The sequence below is a fragment of the Aquarana catesbeiana genome, linkage group LG11 (assembly GCF_042186555.1).
Source record: "Aquarana catesbeiana isolate 2022-GZ linkage group LG11, ASM4218655v1, whole genome shotgun sequence".
Lineage (NCBI taxonomy): Eukaryota > Metazoa > Chordata > Amphibia > Anura > Ranidae > Aquarana > Aquarana catesbeiana.
The window spans coordinates 69,594,471-69,611,102 of record NC_133334.1 but is presented as its reverse complement, the minus strand read 5'-3'; the positions used below and the strand labels follow the sequence as shown (position 1 = coordinate 69,611,102).

Genomic DNA, 16,632 nt, shown 5'->3' with positions numbered 1-16,632 from the left:
AGGAGCACTAGAACAAAAGTGATTAAAGAGTCCAAGATAAATTTAATTGTTGAGATTGGTCATATAAAAACATCAAACGCAATTAGAGGGCCAAACTACCCCCACATCCCCTTCATGCTGAAGGCTCACCACAGGAAAAAAAAAAACTTGACTGGACTCAGTGATCACAGAGATCTAGATTTAGACTCTCCTTGTGGAGTAACAGTTTAGCATTTGCTGAGTGGCAGATTCCACTGGGAGATCACAAGGATTAGTCTAGAAAACAATGATTACTTTGCTGGCTTCTTGGATCTCTTTGGCCTTTCAGCTGTGAGATTTTGTCAACTGAAAATCCCAGGTTCTCACAGCTCCTTTGGCTCTTAAAAGGGAAACTTCCAGGATAGCAATAATCAAGTTGTCACTGACGTCTTTCTGGCTCCTGGGCTATCATCGTGGTAATGGCCATAACTTATACAATTTTCTTTTAGATTTCCCAAAACCATATAATATCAGGTCAAACCTAAATACTTTAAATTTGTATGCAATCAGGCAGACCCTTATAATACATAGTTGAAGGTAAATCTAAAGGAAATTGAATAAAAAAAAAATTGTATAAATGTATGGATGTATGGCCAGCTTTAGGGACTTGGAACAGGCACTCAATCAATGTCTGAAAAGTCTAAATTCCTGCCATGCATGCTTGTTCTTGGTCAACAGGTAGTGAAGGGAAGACAGGCCAGCCCTTGGGATTGCAAGGGAAACTTGCTAGTTTTTGTTTAACTCTCTTTATTTTTGGGCAAGTTTTCTTTCCCCATGCAGTGCGGGCACAGTAGTTCACTTCTCCTTTTGTCTAGAGGTGAACACAGTGCCTATACTCACCAGATCCTTCGATCCTCCAGAAAACGGCACTCCCCTACGTCCAGCGGTGGACTGTTCTGACATCTTCACGTTCAGAGCCAATCTATGGGCATGATGAAGTCAGAGACAGTCTACTGCACAAGACTGCAGCGGGGGAGACAGGAGCCGAGGGGACCAGTCTTGCTCTGGGAGGATCAGAGGATTAGGTGAGAATATCTCGGCTCTCCGAATCCCTAGACGAGAATTCTTCAAACTACGGCCCTCCAGCTGTTGTGGAACTACACATCCCATGAGGCATTGTAGAACTCTGACTAGGCAAGATAAGAATTGTAGTTCCTGAACAACTGGAGGGCCGTAGTTTGAAGACCGCTACCCTAGACCAAAAGGAGCAATTAACCCATGCATTGCAGGCACAGCCCCACTGCATAGTAGAAAAAAAAATGTTCAGCTTTAATGTTGTTTTATACATTCTTTGCTTCACATGAGCCATTCACTCGTGAGTATAAATTGCAGTTTGAGCTTTTAAGGTCTATAAAACAAACAATAAGCTTTTTACATCAAAGAAGCTAAAAGCAGAGCATGGAAAACATGAAAAAATGTAAAGCCTGCTGGCTTGAAAGAATACAAAATATTAATATTCAAAATTTTATATTTAATGGACTAAAACAATTTTTTTTTTAACTAGCACCAGACTTCATATTGGTCCAAGTTTTAAGCTTTAATCCATTTTAATGTCCTACTTTAAGTTTTGCCATCTTTGAAAGTTTGATATAAGCCAGGGACTTTGCAAATTGTTTCCCAATACAAGGGAGGACTTCAGCGTCGCGGATAGAACAGTGTACAGTTAAATACCAATCACCATTCAACACACTTAATAATAGCACATAACTTATATAACAGCAATATAGAGAGCAATGATATGCGCTAACCTACAGCAATCAGATTTAAAGAGTTACTGTCCCATTCAGGGCAAAGTGACTGTCTCCTGATAGCTCACCATAGGTAAACTCTCCGATGGATATTTTCTTCATAATTCAGGCGCAAACTCTGGGTGAGCTCTGGCATCAGAGCTTGTTTAAGAATAAGACATCACTGTGACAGTATGTAGGCCTAGTGATTGGTCATTCAGGCATGTAACCTGTCACATAAGGCAGGTCACATGGCCCCCTATATCATGAAAGCCTGGTCACGTTAGAGCCAGAGTGGGGGGGGGGTCAGAGAGGGGGTGAATGAAGGCACTGTCACTTTTCTCTGAATGGCAGTTTAGTGAAGTCATACTCACTGAATGATAACTGATCACTGTTGGGTATAAGTTATGGAACAATGCTCTCACCTCTATCAATGCAAGATGTACAAATATTTGAACGTTTGTCGTTAGTGTTATGCACAAAATCATTTACTTACAGCAGCAAAAAACACCACTCTGAATCCATTTTGGTTAAATTATTAACAGAATACTTGGAAAACGCACCTCCACTATTCTCTGACAAATCTAAATATTTCAAGGCTGGGCAGTAAAACTTTCAATATATAGCATAGTAAGCATAAGCACCTTTTTCTGAACAAACCTTGTCCCTTACCATGGGGAGACTATATGGTGGGAGCTTCTATGACAGCATTCTGTAGTGTAGACAAATCTAGTCCAGTACTAGCAAACTATATTTCAAAGCACAACACATCTTAATTTAAGTCCCTACATACATACTAGCCTAGCTCTGAGGAAGGGGGTGTGCCCCCGAAACGCGTTAGTGGTACCCCGTATTCTGTGCATGTCCATGCACTGTGTTTATGGCTCTTTGTCAGTTGCATTTTGTGAGTACCCACTTTTATACAAAAATTTCTTATTATTAAATTATCTCTGGTAATGCACTAGGTGTGCGCGCCTTCCATTTCTGTTTTTCTTGTAGAAATAAAACCTCCTTTACATGGGAAACCATTAAGCTGGTTTATTTCCTCTTTGATAATCTTTAGCAAAGCCAAGGGATTGCCAAGTTTAAATAGAAAACCTTCACCTGCTTTCTATTTGGTGTAAAAAATCCATCCCCTCCCATAAACTAAGTTAGTTCTTCTCTAATACATGCACAGTTATAAACCGTCACTTAGCGGTGACCTAATGCTAACCACACCAGCAGGTGAAATGCAGTTCTCAAGCCTAGTAAACAAAGAGTTAGGCTGCATTCACATCTGAGCGTATTGTTTTCAAGTGGAAAGCTGAAAAACGCCTGTAATCTGCCCAAAAAGAAGTTTGTGCATTTTTTGAGCTTCAGGCATTTTGCTTCAGGTGACAGAACGCTCAGATATGCTCCAAACACCATTAAGAAGTTTAGCATCCGAACCCAAATGGCAATCCACACAATGGATTTACTTTCTGCTGCAGTGCAAATAAAGGTTCATAGGCACATATGCTAACAGTTTAAGGCATCTTGGCCCTTCATCAGCTTCACAGGTTGGGGACACCTGAAACGGTTAGCATACAATGCAATTTGGTTGTGCAAATCTGCTAGTACATCTAACACTCCCCTTCCCTCTAGACTGACAATGTTGCTTTCCAAAGATGCCCCTGTGCCCCTTCCCCCAGAGTTGAGGCACTCCAATATAGAAGGTGTGTTACTGGCCAGATCTTCAGGTGAAAACAGAGTGGGAAAAGTCTAAAGCCAGAAAATTAAAGCAGCCACCACCTATAATGATTAGTAAGCGACAATATATTACATTTTTGGTTTTCGGTTTATTAGCGCTTTTAGACGCTTCAACCCCCCCCAAAAAAAATAATGAAAAGTCAGCAGCTTCACACTGTGCAATTGCAAGCTGTGCTGCACTTTGTGACTTGTCCCGCAGTTTTCTGGGACCTCTGATGTGTCCCAGAAGGCTGCAGGCGAAGGGGGGGGGGGTAGAGAACTTCTGCTTGAATCACTGCAGTGATCTGGGAGCAGGCACCTGTCAAAACCAGATACCCACTCCTCCCCCCCAAAAATATATAAATGCCTAATGTGGCGGGGGGGGCAAACAAGCAGGACATCCCCTTTTGTGTTAAGGTCAGCTTTAAAGGGGAAGTCCAGCCTAAGCTCGTTTGGCTGGGCTTCTCCTATGGGTCACAGGAGTGCAATTCGTTTTGCACCCCTGTGACCCATTATCAGTCGGCTCTCTGCTGACGTCACAGGAATCAGGCCAGGCACCGCGTCACCATGACAATAAAAGAGCCTAAAACGGCCGCTCCCGCCCCTCCACAGCTCAGCGCTCCAGTGAGTGTGGAGCAGAGCGGAGAGATGCTGATTGACAGCCAGCAGCTCTCTACTCAGGGAGCTGTGAGAACCGAACCATTGGTGACGTTCGATTGCTCAGTGTAGAGGCGATGGGGGACAGATGTAGCATCGGACCGATGCTGCATCCACCTAGGTAAGTATGATGGGGGGAAAAAACCCCAAAACCCATACTTCTCTTTTAAGCAAAAAGTAGAGTGGTAGAACCGGGTGAGAGCTCCCTTCAGTGGCCGAGCTACAAATCTTCATATTTATTAAAGTTAAATTCTGAATCAGTGAGTATACAAACATATGAAAGTCATAGCCGGAGAATACTTTACTTGGTTTTACTACCCAGCCTTTAACCTTTTTCTTTCATACAGTCTTGAAATTTTAGCGTACCTGGCTTGGTCACACAAGTGACACTACAATTTTACAACAATCAATGCCACAAGTCACTAAACAAGATGGAGCACAGTGACAAGTTCTACAACTCACTAAATGACAGGATCACAATGACAATTTCTATATGGAAAAAAATTACATTTCACATTACTGTACAAAACTAACATGTTCATCTAGCTAGAATATTTTACACAACCAATATCAATATTTGATCTAAGTCTTCCAGTACAATAGATTGTGCACAGTTTTAAAAGGTAATGTGTAATTTCAGCACTTTACTTGTGGCTGTAGTCAATTTCAAGGATGAACTGATTTGCTGTTTGCCTGAAGTTTTAGATAGGAGATGCTCCAACCTGGAAGTATTGTGTTGGCTTCTTCCAGCCACCACTAGAGGGGGCTGAACTTAAGAAGGGATGGACTTACTCATTATCACAATACAAAGTCCATCTCTTGTCTTCTCTACAGCTCCCTCAAGTGGTGCCTAGGAGCAGCTGCTGCAAGAGGACATAGTGAAGATAGGTAGTGTAGATACTCTAGTTTGGCCTCTCTCACCCTTTTTTTTGCTTGTTTACCCTTGAAATAATTTTGAGGTCTCAAGAAACCCATACTAAACATGTTTAACTATCCTGGTAAAATAACACAATCAGTAAGCTGCTGAAAGATTTAAAAAGAAAAAAAAAAAAAAAGAATACAGCATACTAAGAATATATGACACCCAGAACCACATATTTTACATTCCCTTGCTCTAAACATCGACAATAATCAAGAAAATATGTGAATGGCCAGTAAAAAACACAGAATGTGAAAAATCCCCAGTTACACTTACCGGTAATGATGTTTCTGGAAATCTTCCAGGACGGCAAATCTAAAAAGTAGGCCTGCTATCCTGGAAGAGGATTGGGGAAATATAGTGTTCCCTTACACTATTCAGTGGAAAAGTGTCTCCTTACATTGGTGGTCAGTCATTAAAAACAAGCCCGCTTGCACTGGTGATCAGTGTAGACGTGACCCCTTTTAATAATTAGTGGGAAATTGTTCCCTTACATTGGCAGTTATTGTATGCAGGGAATCAATCTGGTATTGCTCACGGCTCAGGGAACCCTGAGCAAACTCTACAGCAGTGGTCTGCAAACTGTGGCCTGGTTGCTGGAAGTTGCCCTTTGCTTGCCCTTATCAGGCCCTTGAGACACTATTCCTCCCACTGATACAAGGCACTAGTTCATGTCACTGACACCAACAAAAGGGCACTATTCTTCCCACTGACACAATAATAGGACACTATTCCTCGCACTGACGCCAACTGCATGGCCCTATTCTTCCCACTGACACCAATGATGAGGCACTATTCCCTCTCCTGAAACCAACAATGGGGCACTCTTCTTCCCACTGATACCAATGATGGCGCACTATTCCTTCTCCTGATACCAATAATGCAGCACTATTCTTTCCACTGACACCAATGATGGGGCACTTTTCCCTCCCCTGATACCAACAATGGGGCACTATTCTTTCCACTGACCACAATGATGGGGCTCTATTGCCTCCCCTAGTACCAACAATGGGGCACTATTCTTCCCACTGACACCAATGATGGGACATTATTCCTACCAAGAACACCCACTGCAGGACCCTATTATTCACACTGACACCAATGATGGGGCACTATTCCTTCCCCTGATTCCAACAATGGGGCACTATTCCTCCCAATGATGGGGCACTATTTATTGCCCTAATACCAACAATGGGGCAATACTCCTCCCATTATTACCAATGATGGGGCATTATTTACTCTCATTGACACCAGGGCATTTTCTACTGGCTACAGTCCGGCCTCCTCAAAGTCTGAAGGACAGTTAACTGGCCCTTGGTTCAAAAAATTCGGAGACCCCTGCTCCAGAGCAACCCTAATTGGGAAAGACTGCTATAATTCCAGACTGGAGCACCCATTGTGTGAAACTTGTATAAGTTTAAAAGTAATCTCTTGCAATTGAGGAAACTGCTGGAACAATTGCTGAAAGGTGACCTATTTATTTTTATAAATGTCAGCACTCCCGAAACTGAAATTAAATTTTAATTAGATACCAGAGGGCTTCATTTATATATATATATATATATATATATATATATATATATATATATATATATATATATATATATATATATATATATATATATATATATATATATTTATTTATTAGGACCTTTGTGATCAAGCTCTCTGTTCCCAGTACCGTCCTTCTGGAGTTTTCATGTATTCTTAAGTACTTCATTAGCTTAGTGTCCTCTTGCTGCAGCAAAAGAAGTGAGAATCCTTTGTATGTAGAGGTCAAAATAAGAAAACCCAGTGGGGAGAACTTACCACTGGAACTACAAAGAGATATAAAAATCTAGCGGTTGATTTAAGCCATCTCTACCTGCCATCTCTCTAACTGGAATGTCAGTTCTGAACAGACTGGCTCTTTAAAGGCCCTGTCACCACTCCAAGCCTATTAAGATGAAGAGATAATGTTAAGGCACTTACAATAAATGCCTTTTATTTCTGATAAAAGTGCCCTGCAAACACGTCCAGTATTTCTGATGTGCCTACAACACTTTGCAGAAGTGCTATGGGTGGAAGCCTTGTGTGAGCTGCATAAACTACTTCACATAAGGCTTCTCCAGCCGCTGCCTGGAGCAGAGGCAATGCCAGGGCCGGGGAGGAGCAGCCGATGCCTCAGGCTGAAGCAGTGATCTTCAAACACTCCGGCAAAGTGTCGCAGGCACAGCGGAACATCAGATGTGTTTTTAGAGCACTTTTATCAGAAAAACTTAAAAGAAAGGCAGCCACAGCTTTTGCATTGCAAGTGCCTTAACAAAACCTTTTCATCTTAGTAGTCTTGAAGTTGTGACAGGTTCTCTTGAAACAACAAGCACTAACACATTTATCACTTGACCACTGACTACCAAAGAGATACGGTTATAGTACTGAAAAAACAAAACAAAAAAAACACCTTTTACAAATGTATTATACACCACTATAATAAAAATTGTTTTTTTTTTTTTTGTACTTCTGTTAAGATTTAAAAAAGGAGGGTAAGTAAAAACTGCCCTGTAAACGTTTGTGTGATAAAGACATAGACGGTAGTGTATTCCCAGCTGTGTGCGCTACAGGAGGAAATTAGAACCAGTTTTGTATTGGATGTAGAGTTCACGGGGAACTTGGTTTATTCTAGAGTGGAATAGAAAGTTTGTGTCTTGTATGCATGGCGCTTTTCTTAGTTTTGTTGCCTGCGTTTCGCAGATCTCATTTTTTCAAAGCGTGACTCCATTTCTTCCAAGACTCGAGGGGTGTACCGGACCACCAGTTTTACCTTGCCTTGGGCGGCTTTCAGGAGCTCCACTGCTTTTTCGTGATGTTCCCCTTCCACGCTCTGCGAAAGAGAAAAATATGATGAGCAATCGTATTTCAAAATCAGAGAATATAGTACAGTACAGGGAGTTAGTGAGCAATTCTTTACTGCTGTTACAATCATTTCTTCCATTTTTAAAGGATAAGTTCAAATTTTGGAAAAAAATAATAAATGCACATCTTTTTGCAGGAAAAAACTGAGCATTATTTTTACATTGCAGTCATTAACCCCTTCTGGACCAGCGACGTTCCCGTACATCGCTGGAATGTCGGTGGCTATACCAGGATCGGTGACTATAGCAGGCATCACCCCGATACCGGTTGCAATCCTAGCGGCTAACTAGCCACTGGACTGCTTTTACAAGCAGCGGGGGTGGGGTGGGCACATCCCCTCCCGTGGTCTGCTTGGGCTCTTCGGTCCCACCGGAGATAAGCGATGACATGACATCACTTCCACTTTATCCGGATGTCAATTGCGCCATTTTTTTAAAAAACAAAGGCATTCAAAAACACAGATCTTGGTATTTTGAATGCTTTTAAGGGAAGAGGAGGGATTTGAAGTGCATATTTTAAAATAAACGTTATTGCGTTATATCTCCTATGATTTTGTGTTTCCTACCAAGCTGGATTCAGCAATATGGTCCCCACACCTTCGGATGCTATAACATTACTCTGAAGCCTTAAAGACCTGCATAGGTATATACCTAGTGTGTCCACAATTCCTGGTGAGAGCTTGCACAGGGGCTTGCAGTGATACATTTATTTGCATGTGTGCGGAGCACTGTTGTATGGAATTTTCTTGAGGATATACACTATATTACCAAAAGTATTGGGACACCTGCCTTTACACGCACATAAACTTTAATGGCATCCCAGTCTTAGTCCGTAGGGTTCAATATTAAGTTGGCCCCCCCTTTGCAGCTATAACAGCTTCAACTCTTCTGGGAAGGCCACACACAAGGTTTAGGAGTGTGTCTATGGGAATGTTTGACCATTCTTCCAGAAGTGCATTTGTGAGGTCAGACACTGATGTGTTCGAGAAGGCCTGGCTCACAGTCTCCGCTCTAATTCAATATTCAATATTCTGGTTGACAGTTCCATTTCTTGTCTGATTTTTGTACACTACACCCATGGTGTGGGTAAAGAGTGTGAAAGCAGCCCTATACTATTTTGCCCAGTGTATTGCTTCACACTGACCTGAAGATCTCTTCTTTCCTGCTGCTGGCACCACTCTGGAGACCACTAGCCAAAATAAGAGGTGGAGTGCAGTTGGTATCACTCCTCATGCGACAGGAGCCGGCACTACATAGGAGACATCGGGTTATACGGCTCTTGTTCCCTACTATACCTCCAAATTTACAAGTAGTCCCTCTGCATTGTACTCAGTTTGATGTTCTGGGATGGTGGGTCAGCAAGCTCAGAGCACGATCTACCAGTCATCCGTCTGCGATCTACAGGTTGCTGACCCCTCTTAGAGAGATCTCTCTGCCATAAGATGCCCTTGTTCCTTTATATCTGGGAGTCTCTGCCTTTGTGTTTCTGCCCCTTCTTCTCCTTTCTGATAATAAAATAAATAAAACTAAATTAGCAAGAGGGGGAACTCCTCTCTATTGCCACACTAGGCATGCATAGTAGAATGCAAGTGCATAAAACTCTCCAATAGAAGCCCTCAGAAATATAAAATACTCTCAGCTGACTTAACATGGTAGATAATCAACAGTGGAGGTTTTAAAACCTGTTCTGATAACCATTATTCCTGATAATGTAATAATGCCTGGCCATCCTTCCTCTCTCTGCATAGGAATAAACATGAATGTTCAGCCAAGCAGTGATGTTTATAGAGAAGACAGCAATGCATGAGGGTGGAACAATTATGTCTATTTGGCTCCTTAAGACATTCAGCAAGCTCATTTATCAGCCTGCAAAATAACGGTTAGTGCTGGCAACAGCAAGCAGTCAGTTTAGGGCATAAAAAAATTGATTAAAGTTAAACTCCTGACAATCAGATAAATTCATATGGGGCATATGCTTTACCTGCCAAATGATTTCTATCCATCCGGTCTTGAGATTTACAATGTTCTGCCGGATAGCAGAAGCAGCCTGGTGACTTGACCTTTCTCTGCTGCTGCTAGCTAATACAACTAGGTCTTGTTTCAATTAAATGTGAGCTGTCAAAGTAATATGACCAGCCTATCCTCTGACTATTGTGTCCTCTCTGCTGCATCAAGCAAAGGGTGCTCCATGAGAGACAAGTTCCCCACTTTGGCCCTCATATGAATGGGACATAAAATTCAGGCTGCAGTAGAGACTAGCGCTGCAGTGTATAAAGGAGAGCGGATGGCGATATTTGCTCTTTGTTAAAATTCATTCCCTTAATGTCTTTTTTAATGAACACCTACCTCAATGAGCTGGTTTATCTGCCTGAAGTTGAAGTTTAAAGGTACCCATCACCACAAGATGACTGACTGTTGATCTTGCTGATTATGATCAATTGTAAAAAAAAAGTGGGAACGCCCTAAAACTGCAACAAACACCTCTTGGCCAACCAATTGCAGCAAAGATTTGGTTATCCAGAATTAATTTTTCCAGAATATCTCTACTGTACTCCCCAGGAATCGCAGCCATAAATGCCTGCTCAGTTGGTAAACATGTACGCATTACTGATATAAGCATTACTGTTTATGCCACAATTGTTCAGACAATTTTTTTTTTTTTTTTTTTTTGAGTCAGATCCTCTGACCCCCCCCCCATTTCATACCTACTTGCATGCTATGACTATTTGCTATGGGTCGACTGATACCGATTTTTAGGCTGCCTTTCAGGTTGATAGCCGATATCAGGTGCCGATATTCTGTACATTTAAAGCTTTTATTTTTTACACCGACCTTTTCAATTTTTTTCTAATCGCTTTTTTAATCACTTTTCCCTTGTGACAGTAATAGGCAGTGACAGGTACTCTTTATGGAGGCATCTGGGGTCTATAAGACCCCAAAACCCTCCCCTGCACTTGAAAGTATTCAAAACGCCAAGACTGGCATTTTTGAATACTTTCGATTTTCTAAAACTGGCGCCTTTAAGGCTCCAGTAAACAGGAAGTGATGTGATGACATCGCTTCCAGGTTACTAGATTCGAGACCCAACCAAAGCCGATTCTGGTTTTGTTCGGGTCTCTGGCCAGCCGGAGGACGTGCTGGCTGGTCGCTCAGGCCTCCTGGTGGGATGGGAGACCCGGGCGGAGTGGCGGGGGGGCAAAGAGTCTGCTGCTTGTAATAACAGCCAAGCGGCTGCTTAGCCGCATCGGTTGTTATTACAAGAAAACTGACCGTCCGCTCTAAAGAATGGTACCTGGGGTGATGCCTGCAACTGCTCCAATAATCGGTCGACCCCCTACTAGTTACTAAAGACAAATAAAACAGTTCTTTCTGCAGATAACCAAAAGAGGCAAAGTCTATTCTTACCACCCCATTCACGGAGAGAAGCTGGTCCCCACGCTTCAGAGAGCCTTGTCTGTCTGCAATTCCACCAGGGATAATGCGGGAAATATAAATGGGAGAGTTTTGCTCTTTTCCTCCCATTATGTTGAATCCGAGGCCTTCTTCTGTTTTGGGGAGTTCAACAACCCTGGGGTGCGAATGGCCTTCGCTTGCAGCAAATGCAGCTACAGTAGCCTAGAAAATAAAAGGATAATTTTATGTAAAGTTGAAAAAAAAAAAAAATTCACTTCTGAACATAATTCAGTAAAGGATGGCATGGAGGTGTAAACTGCAGGTTAAACCAATATAGCACTCTTCTTTAAATATCGATATGCTACTACTGCCATCTAGTGGACAGATGGCAATATTATATTTTATACGATTCTTATGCCGCGTACACACGAGCGGACTTTCCGGCAGAAAAGGTCCGACGACATTCCGATCGTGTTTGGGCTTCATCTGACTTTTTCTTTCTAAAATTCTGACGGACCTAGAAATAGAACACGTTTCAAATCTTTCCGACGGAATCAGTTCCTATCGGGAAAACCGCTCGTCTGTATGCTATTCAGACGGACCAAAAACGACGCAAGGGCAGCTATAGGCTACTGAACTTCCTTTTTCTAGTCCCGTAGTACGTCATCACGTTCTAAACGATCGGACTTTGCTGTGATCGTGTTTAGGCAAGTCCGTTTCAGCGGAACTCTGTCGGAAAGACCGTCGGAGTCTATTCTGCCGGAAAGTCCGGTCGTGTGTACGCGGCATTAGGCTTCATGTACACGGGACGTTGTTTACCTCTCCCGAACGATTAAACTTGACAGCTAGAAACCGGCACCTAAAAACGTACGTTTAGCCGCGTTTGCGTCTAGAAGCGTTTGTAAAAAAAAAAGTTTTTGTTAAAATGGAAAATGTCTGTAAACGAAACGCTGCAAAACGCGAGTTACCACGTTTACAAGCTGTTACAGGCATTTGGCAAATGCCTCTGAACATCCGTCTGAACCCATTTTTTGGCATTCCAAAAAAAAGCTTCTAAACTCTAAACAGAAACTACTATAAACTACCCTGTGTACATGTACTGATAAAATAACAGAGGAGAGTTCAGGGGGGCACCCAACTGATCCTATATGTCTGTTTACCAGCAGCAGTGTACATGAGGCCTGAGGCCCCTTTCATACTGCCGCGACTTGAAAGTCAAGCGATTTCAGGGAATGTCTGTGTAAACTTGAGGTCTATGGACCTCACCAAGTATCAAAGTCGGACCAAAGTAGTAAAGGAACTACTTTGAAGTTGCACAGATATGAATGGTACTCATTGGAAATCATGCACAATCTTTGCAGTCCAAAGTCGCAGGACAAGTCGCACAAGTGTGAAAGGGGCCTAAAGGTTGTAATAAAAAAATAAATAAATAACAAACATGGTATACTTGCCTGCTCTGTGTAATGGTTTTGCACAGGGTAGCCCCAAACCTGTTCTTTTTTTGTACCCCTTTGGTGGTCCTATCTCCTTCCCCCTGTCAAGCCTCTTGCTATGGGGGCTCCTGAGTCACGCTCCTGTGAATGGACATTGTCATTGCTTCAACGGCTGTGATTGACAACAGCAAGAGCCAATGGCTCCCGCTACTGTGTGAGCCAATGAGGAGAGAGAGAGACCCGGCAGAGCCCAGGTAAGTATAGGGGGGCTGCACCCAGAAAGTTTTTTTACCTTAATGCATAAAATGCATTAAGGTAAAAAACCTTCTGCCTTTAGAACCACTTTAATGTGGTTTTAAACCCTCACATACACCCAGTGAAATGCGATACACAGAGATGAAACAAATCCTCCTACATAAGTTGTACCTGTTTATTTGCAGTATTCGCTCCTCTACACCTGTTAAAAGACCAGAATTTATAAAGATTGTCTGAGCTTCTGAAAACAGGACAGCACAGTGTCTAAGTGGTTAGCACTTCCGCCCAGCAGCACTAGGGTGGTTGGTTCAAATCCCAACCATAGCACTACCTGCCTGGAGTCAGATCTACCGCATAGGTGGCTGCCATAGTAAAGTTAAAATACTGAGTTAGCTATTAAAATCTTCCATCACTACTTCACATTTCCTTCACTCCCATTGGCTCATGGGAATGAAGAGAAATACTTCTGTAAACAGTGGAGCATTTTACTCACCTTCCTCCCACTTGACATTGCTGGTGCTTGGTGATTAGCTGCTCCGGCACCCAGCACTGTAGTCTTAGCCCTGTGTAAGCTCCTAGTCGCAAATTGGAGCTTTCTCATGCCTAGGTGTATTTATTACCAGAAGTTGAATGGAGCAGTGAGGGAGCATTGGGAAGGTACAGTAAGTATAAGTGGCTTGTAGGACTACCATGCAGAGGAAAGTGACAGCCCCCCTAAAGGGGTTGTAAACCCTCATGTTTTTTCACCTTAATGTATCCTATACATTAAGGTAAAAAAACTTCTGGCAGTGACCGGCCCCCAGCCCCCCGTTTTACTCACCTGAGTCCTGTAACCCCCCCCCCCCCCGCTGGAGACGCGCTCTTTCCCTCTGCCCCGGGTTCTCGGCTCTTGACTGGATAGATTGATGGCAGCGCAGCCATTGGCTCCCGCGGCGGTCAATCAAATCCAATGACGCGGGCTCCGGGGGGCGAGGCCGAGTCCTACATTCCGCACCTATGGATGCAGATGCTGAACTCGGAAGCGCGCCCACAAGGTAACCCCCCCCCCCCCCGAGACAGCGCTTCTCCTAGGGGGTAATACGATGCGGGGAGGAGCTACCAGCGCTGCCGGGGGACCCCTGAAGTCGAGAATCGGGGCAACTCTGTGCAAAACGAACTGCACAGTGGAAGTAAGTATGACGTTTGTTATTTTAAAAAAATGTAAAAATAAAGCCTATCACTTTAACCTCACCTTACCATCGATCCATCTACACTCCTCTCTACTTTGCAACCACTCCAATCCTGGTCAGGTCCAGGTATAGCAAAGCAGGTGATCTCCTTCACTGTGACAATGGCCAGATCTAACAGACGATCACTAAGACTGAGCATTGTCACTGAAGATCTAGGCTCTAAAGGGATCCCGGCAATAATGTCGGGATCTGCCCAGATGCCTGACTGGCACCTGGCTCATACTCTAAGTGCGGCTGAGAGCCTGAGCCAGCCGCTCTCGCCTCATCCACAGCCCAGAACTCAGTTGAGAGCTGGAGGGACAGACAGCGGTGAATGATAGTCACGGCTCTGCTCACAGTGGACCCGAGAACTGAATGATCAGTGGGCTTTGATCGCTCAGTCCTCATTGTGGAGCTGGTGGGGGACAGCTGCAGCTCAGATCAATGCTGCAGCCATCTAGGTGAGCATGTGTTTTTTTTGAGGATCCTGCACTTCTCTTTTAAATTATTCTTTTTTTTTTGTTTTTTAAAGGAATGCTGTCATTAAACAAAGACCATTTACTGTATGCTATCTTTACATCCAAAGAAAATCTGACATTCAGTTCTAGCAGACTAATCAGCCATCAGAATCACAGGATGCCCTTGCACCTTCATAAAAAGTAGCGGCACCAGGCCAGTGAAAAGGATCTGCAATAACATACCGTATATTAGAAGTCATCTGAACAGAAACAGATATTGGTAGAGAATTGTCATATGAGAAAGGCGATGATGGACCTTACCTTTGCTGTTGCGTTGGCTCTCACCTCTGGGCTACTGTTGATATCCACAGTCTCATATACATGTTCATAAACCTTAAACAATTAAGACAACATTATCAACTGTGCTTTCTTCTCAAAACTCTTTCTACAAACACTTAACTAAATTTATCTTTTTTTCTAGCAATTTCCAAAAGTTAACCTGTCAGGTTTCTAAGTGAATAATTCTACGGCTGGTCCATACTCACCAGTCATCCAGGAGTAAGGACAGAGTAAAGACAGAGCCAGAAGAATAAATAGGGCCAGTGGTGAGCATATGCAGTAGGAGTTTGACATGAATGGCAGTTTTGATGTCAGGAGCAAGGATGAAAGAAAGCTTTTTACTACATGGCGTTCAAGGAGGAAAGGGGCAAACATTAAAGTTTTAAGTGCCACTAAAGGCAAAAATGTTTTCATTTTGGATGGCGTAAAGGCTCGGTTTTACCCCTGTCAGTTTTTTATTTTTTTTGCCACCTGTGTCCCATTGGGGAGATTTCCCTCCACTTCCTGTCCCATAGCCAAAACAGGAAGTGAGAGAATCCGGGGGGAATATATCCATTGGATATCACTTTCATTCCTGTTCTGATGTCAACCTGAAATGTATGATTTACTTTTACTTTCACGTTCGATGACAAGGGTAAGCAGTATAAATAGGTGTGGGACCCACACAGCAATGAAAGTTGACAGGTGTTCTAATCCCTCTCCACTCTATCCAAAACTAAGAAAAAAAGGAGTTTCGCCTTTAGTGACACTTTATGTTCACCTTTTCCTTAAAAAATAAAAAGGTTGACTAAACAATGTACACCCTCCGCATCTGCCAGGTCCCCCCGCTGTACATACCTTCGTGTGAGATGAGCTGTCAGTTCAACCAGTGTAGCTGTCTGGAGGTTTGAAATCCTAGGCTCTTCTACCCCTTCTTTCATAAGGGCTCCTGGGACAGACCAGAACGATTCTGATTGGTAAGTGCAGACACAAAGAATCACTCTAATCTGTCCAGGGAGCCCTGCAGAAAGATGGGACAGAAGAGCTGGGATTTCCTCCCCACACTGGCTGCGTGGGCACTGACAGCTCATCACTCACAGAGGTAAGAACAGTGAGGGTGTATGGTGATACTGACCCTTTAAAGGACAATGGTAATAAAAGTTATGCAGAGAACACTATGAAGGACAAAGCAAGCTCTACACCACAGTCTGCATTTTATTAATGGCTTGTAAAATGCAGGCAGCATACCAAGTAAAAACTGTGGTATCCAGCGGTGAGCCATTTCAAGTCTGACTGGATGCTAGGAGTATTACATTATGCAGCTCATCAATGTTCTTTGCACTGCTGGATAAGTCTTCACAGGGACATCTTTAAAGTGATATTAAAGTTTTTTTTTTTAAATACACTTCATACTTACCTGCTCTGCAGTGGTTTTGCACAGAGCAGCCCAGATCCTCCTCTTCTCAGGTCCTCGCCGGCACTCCTGGCCCCTCCCTCCTGCCAAATGCCCCCCCAGAGCAAGCAGCTTGCAATAGGGGCTTCGAGCCACGACTCTGTGTGTCTATTCACACACACCGCTGTGGCATGGCTCTGCCCCCTCTCTCTCCTCAGTGGCTGTTATAAACAGCAGTGGGAGCTGCTGTCTTAG

The 16,632-nt window shown here is 43.2% G+C and overlaps 1 protein-coding gene across 1 annotated transcript in view; it reads right to left on the bottom strand.

Annotated features, from left to right (window-relative positions):
• Positions 1 to 1,468: 1,468 nt before the first annotated feature.
• The window catches only part of LIN7C (lin-7 homolog C, crumbs cell polarity complex component), a 34,926-nt gene continuing 19,762 nt past the window's right edge, over positions 1,469 to 16,632 (bottom strand). The window contains exons 3-5 of the mRNA XM_073604538.1: positions 14,988 to 15,059; positions 11,325 to 11,534; positions 1,469 to 7,888 (exon numbers count right to left, since the gene is read on the bottom strand). Of these exons, the coding sequence (XP_073460639.1) occupies positions 7,733 to 7,888; positions 11,325 to 11,534; positions 14,988 to 15,059 (438 nt within the window). The 3' untranslated portion in view covers positions 1,469 to 7,732. The remainder of the gene's footprint in view (positions 7,889 to 11,324; positions 11,535 to 14,987; positions 15,060 to 16,632) is intronic.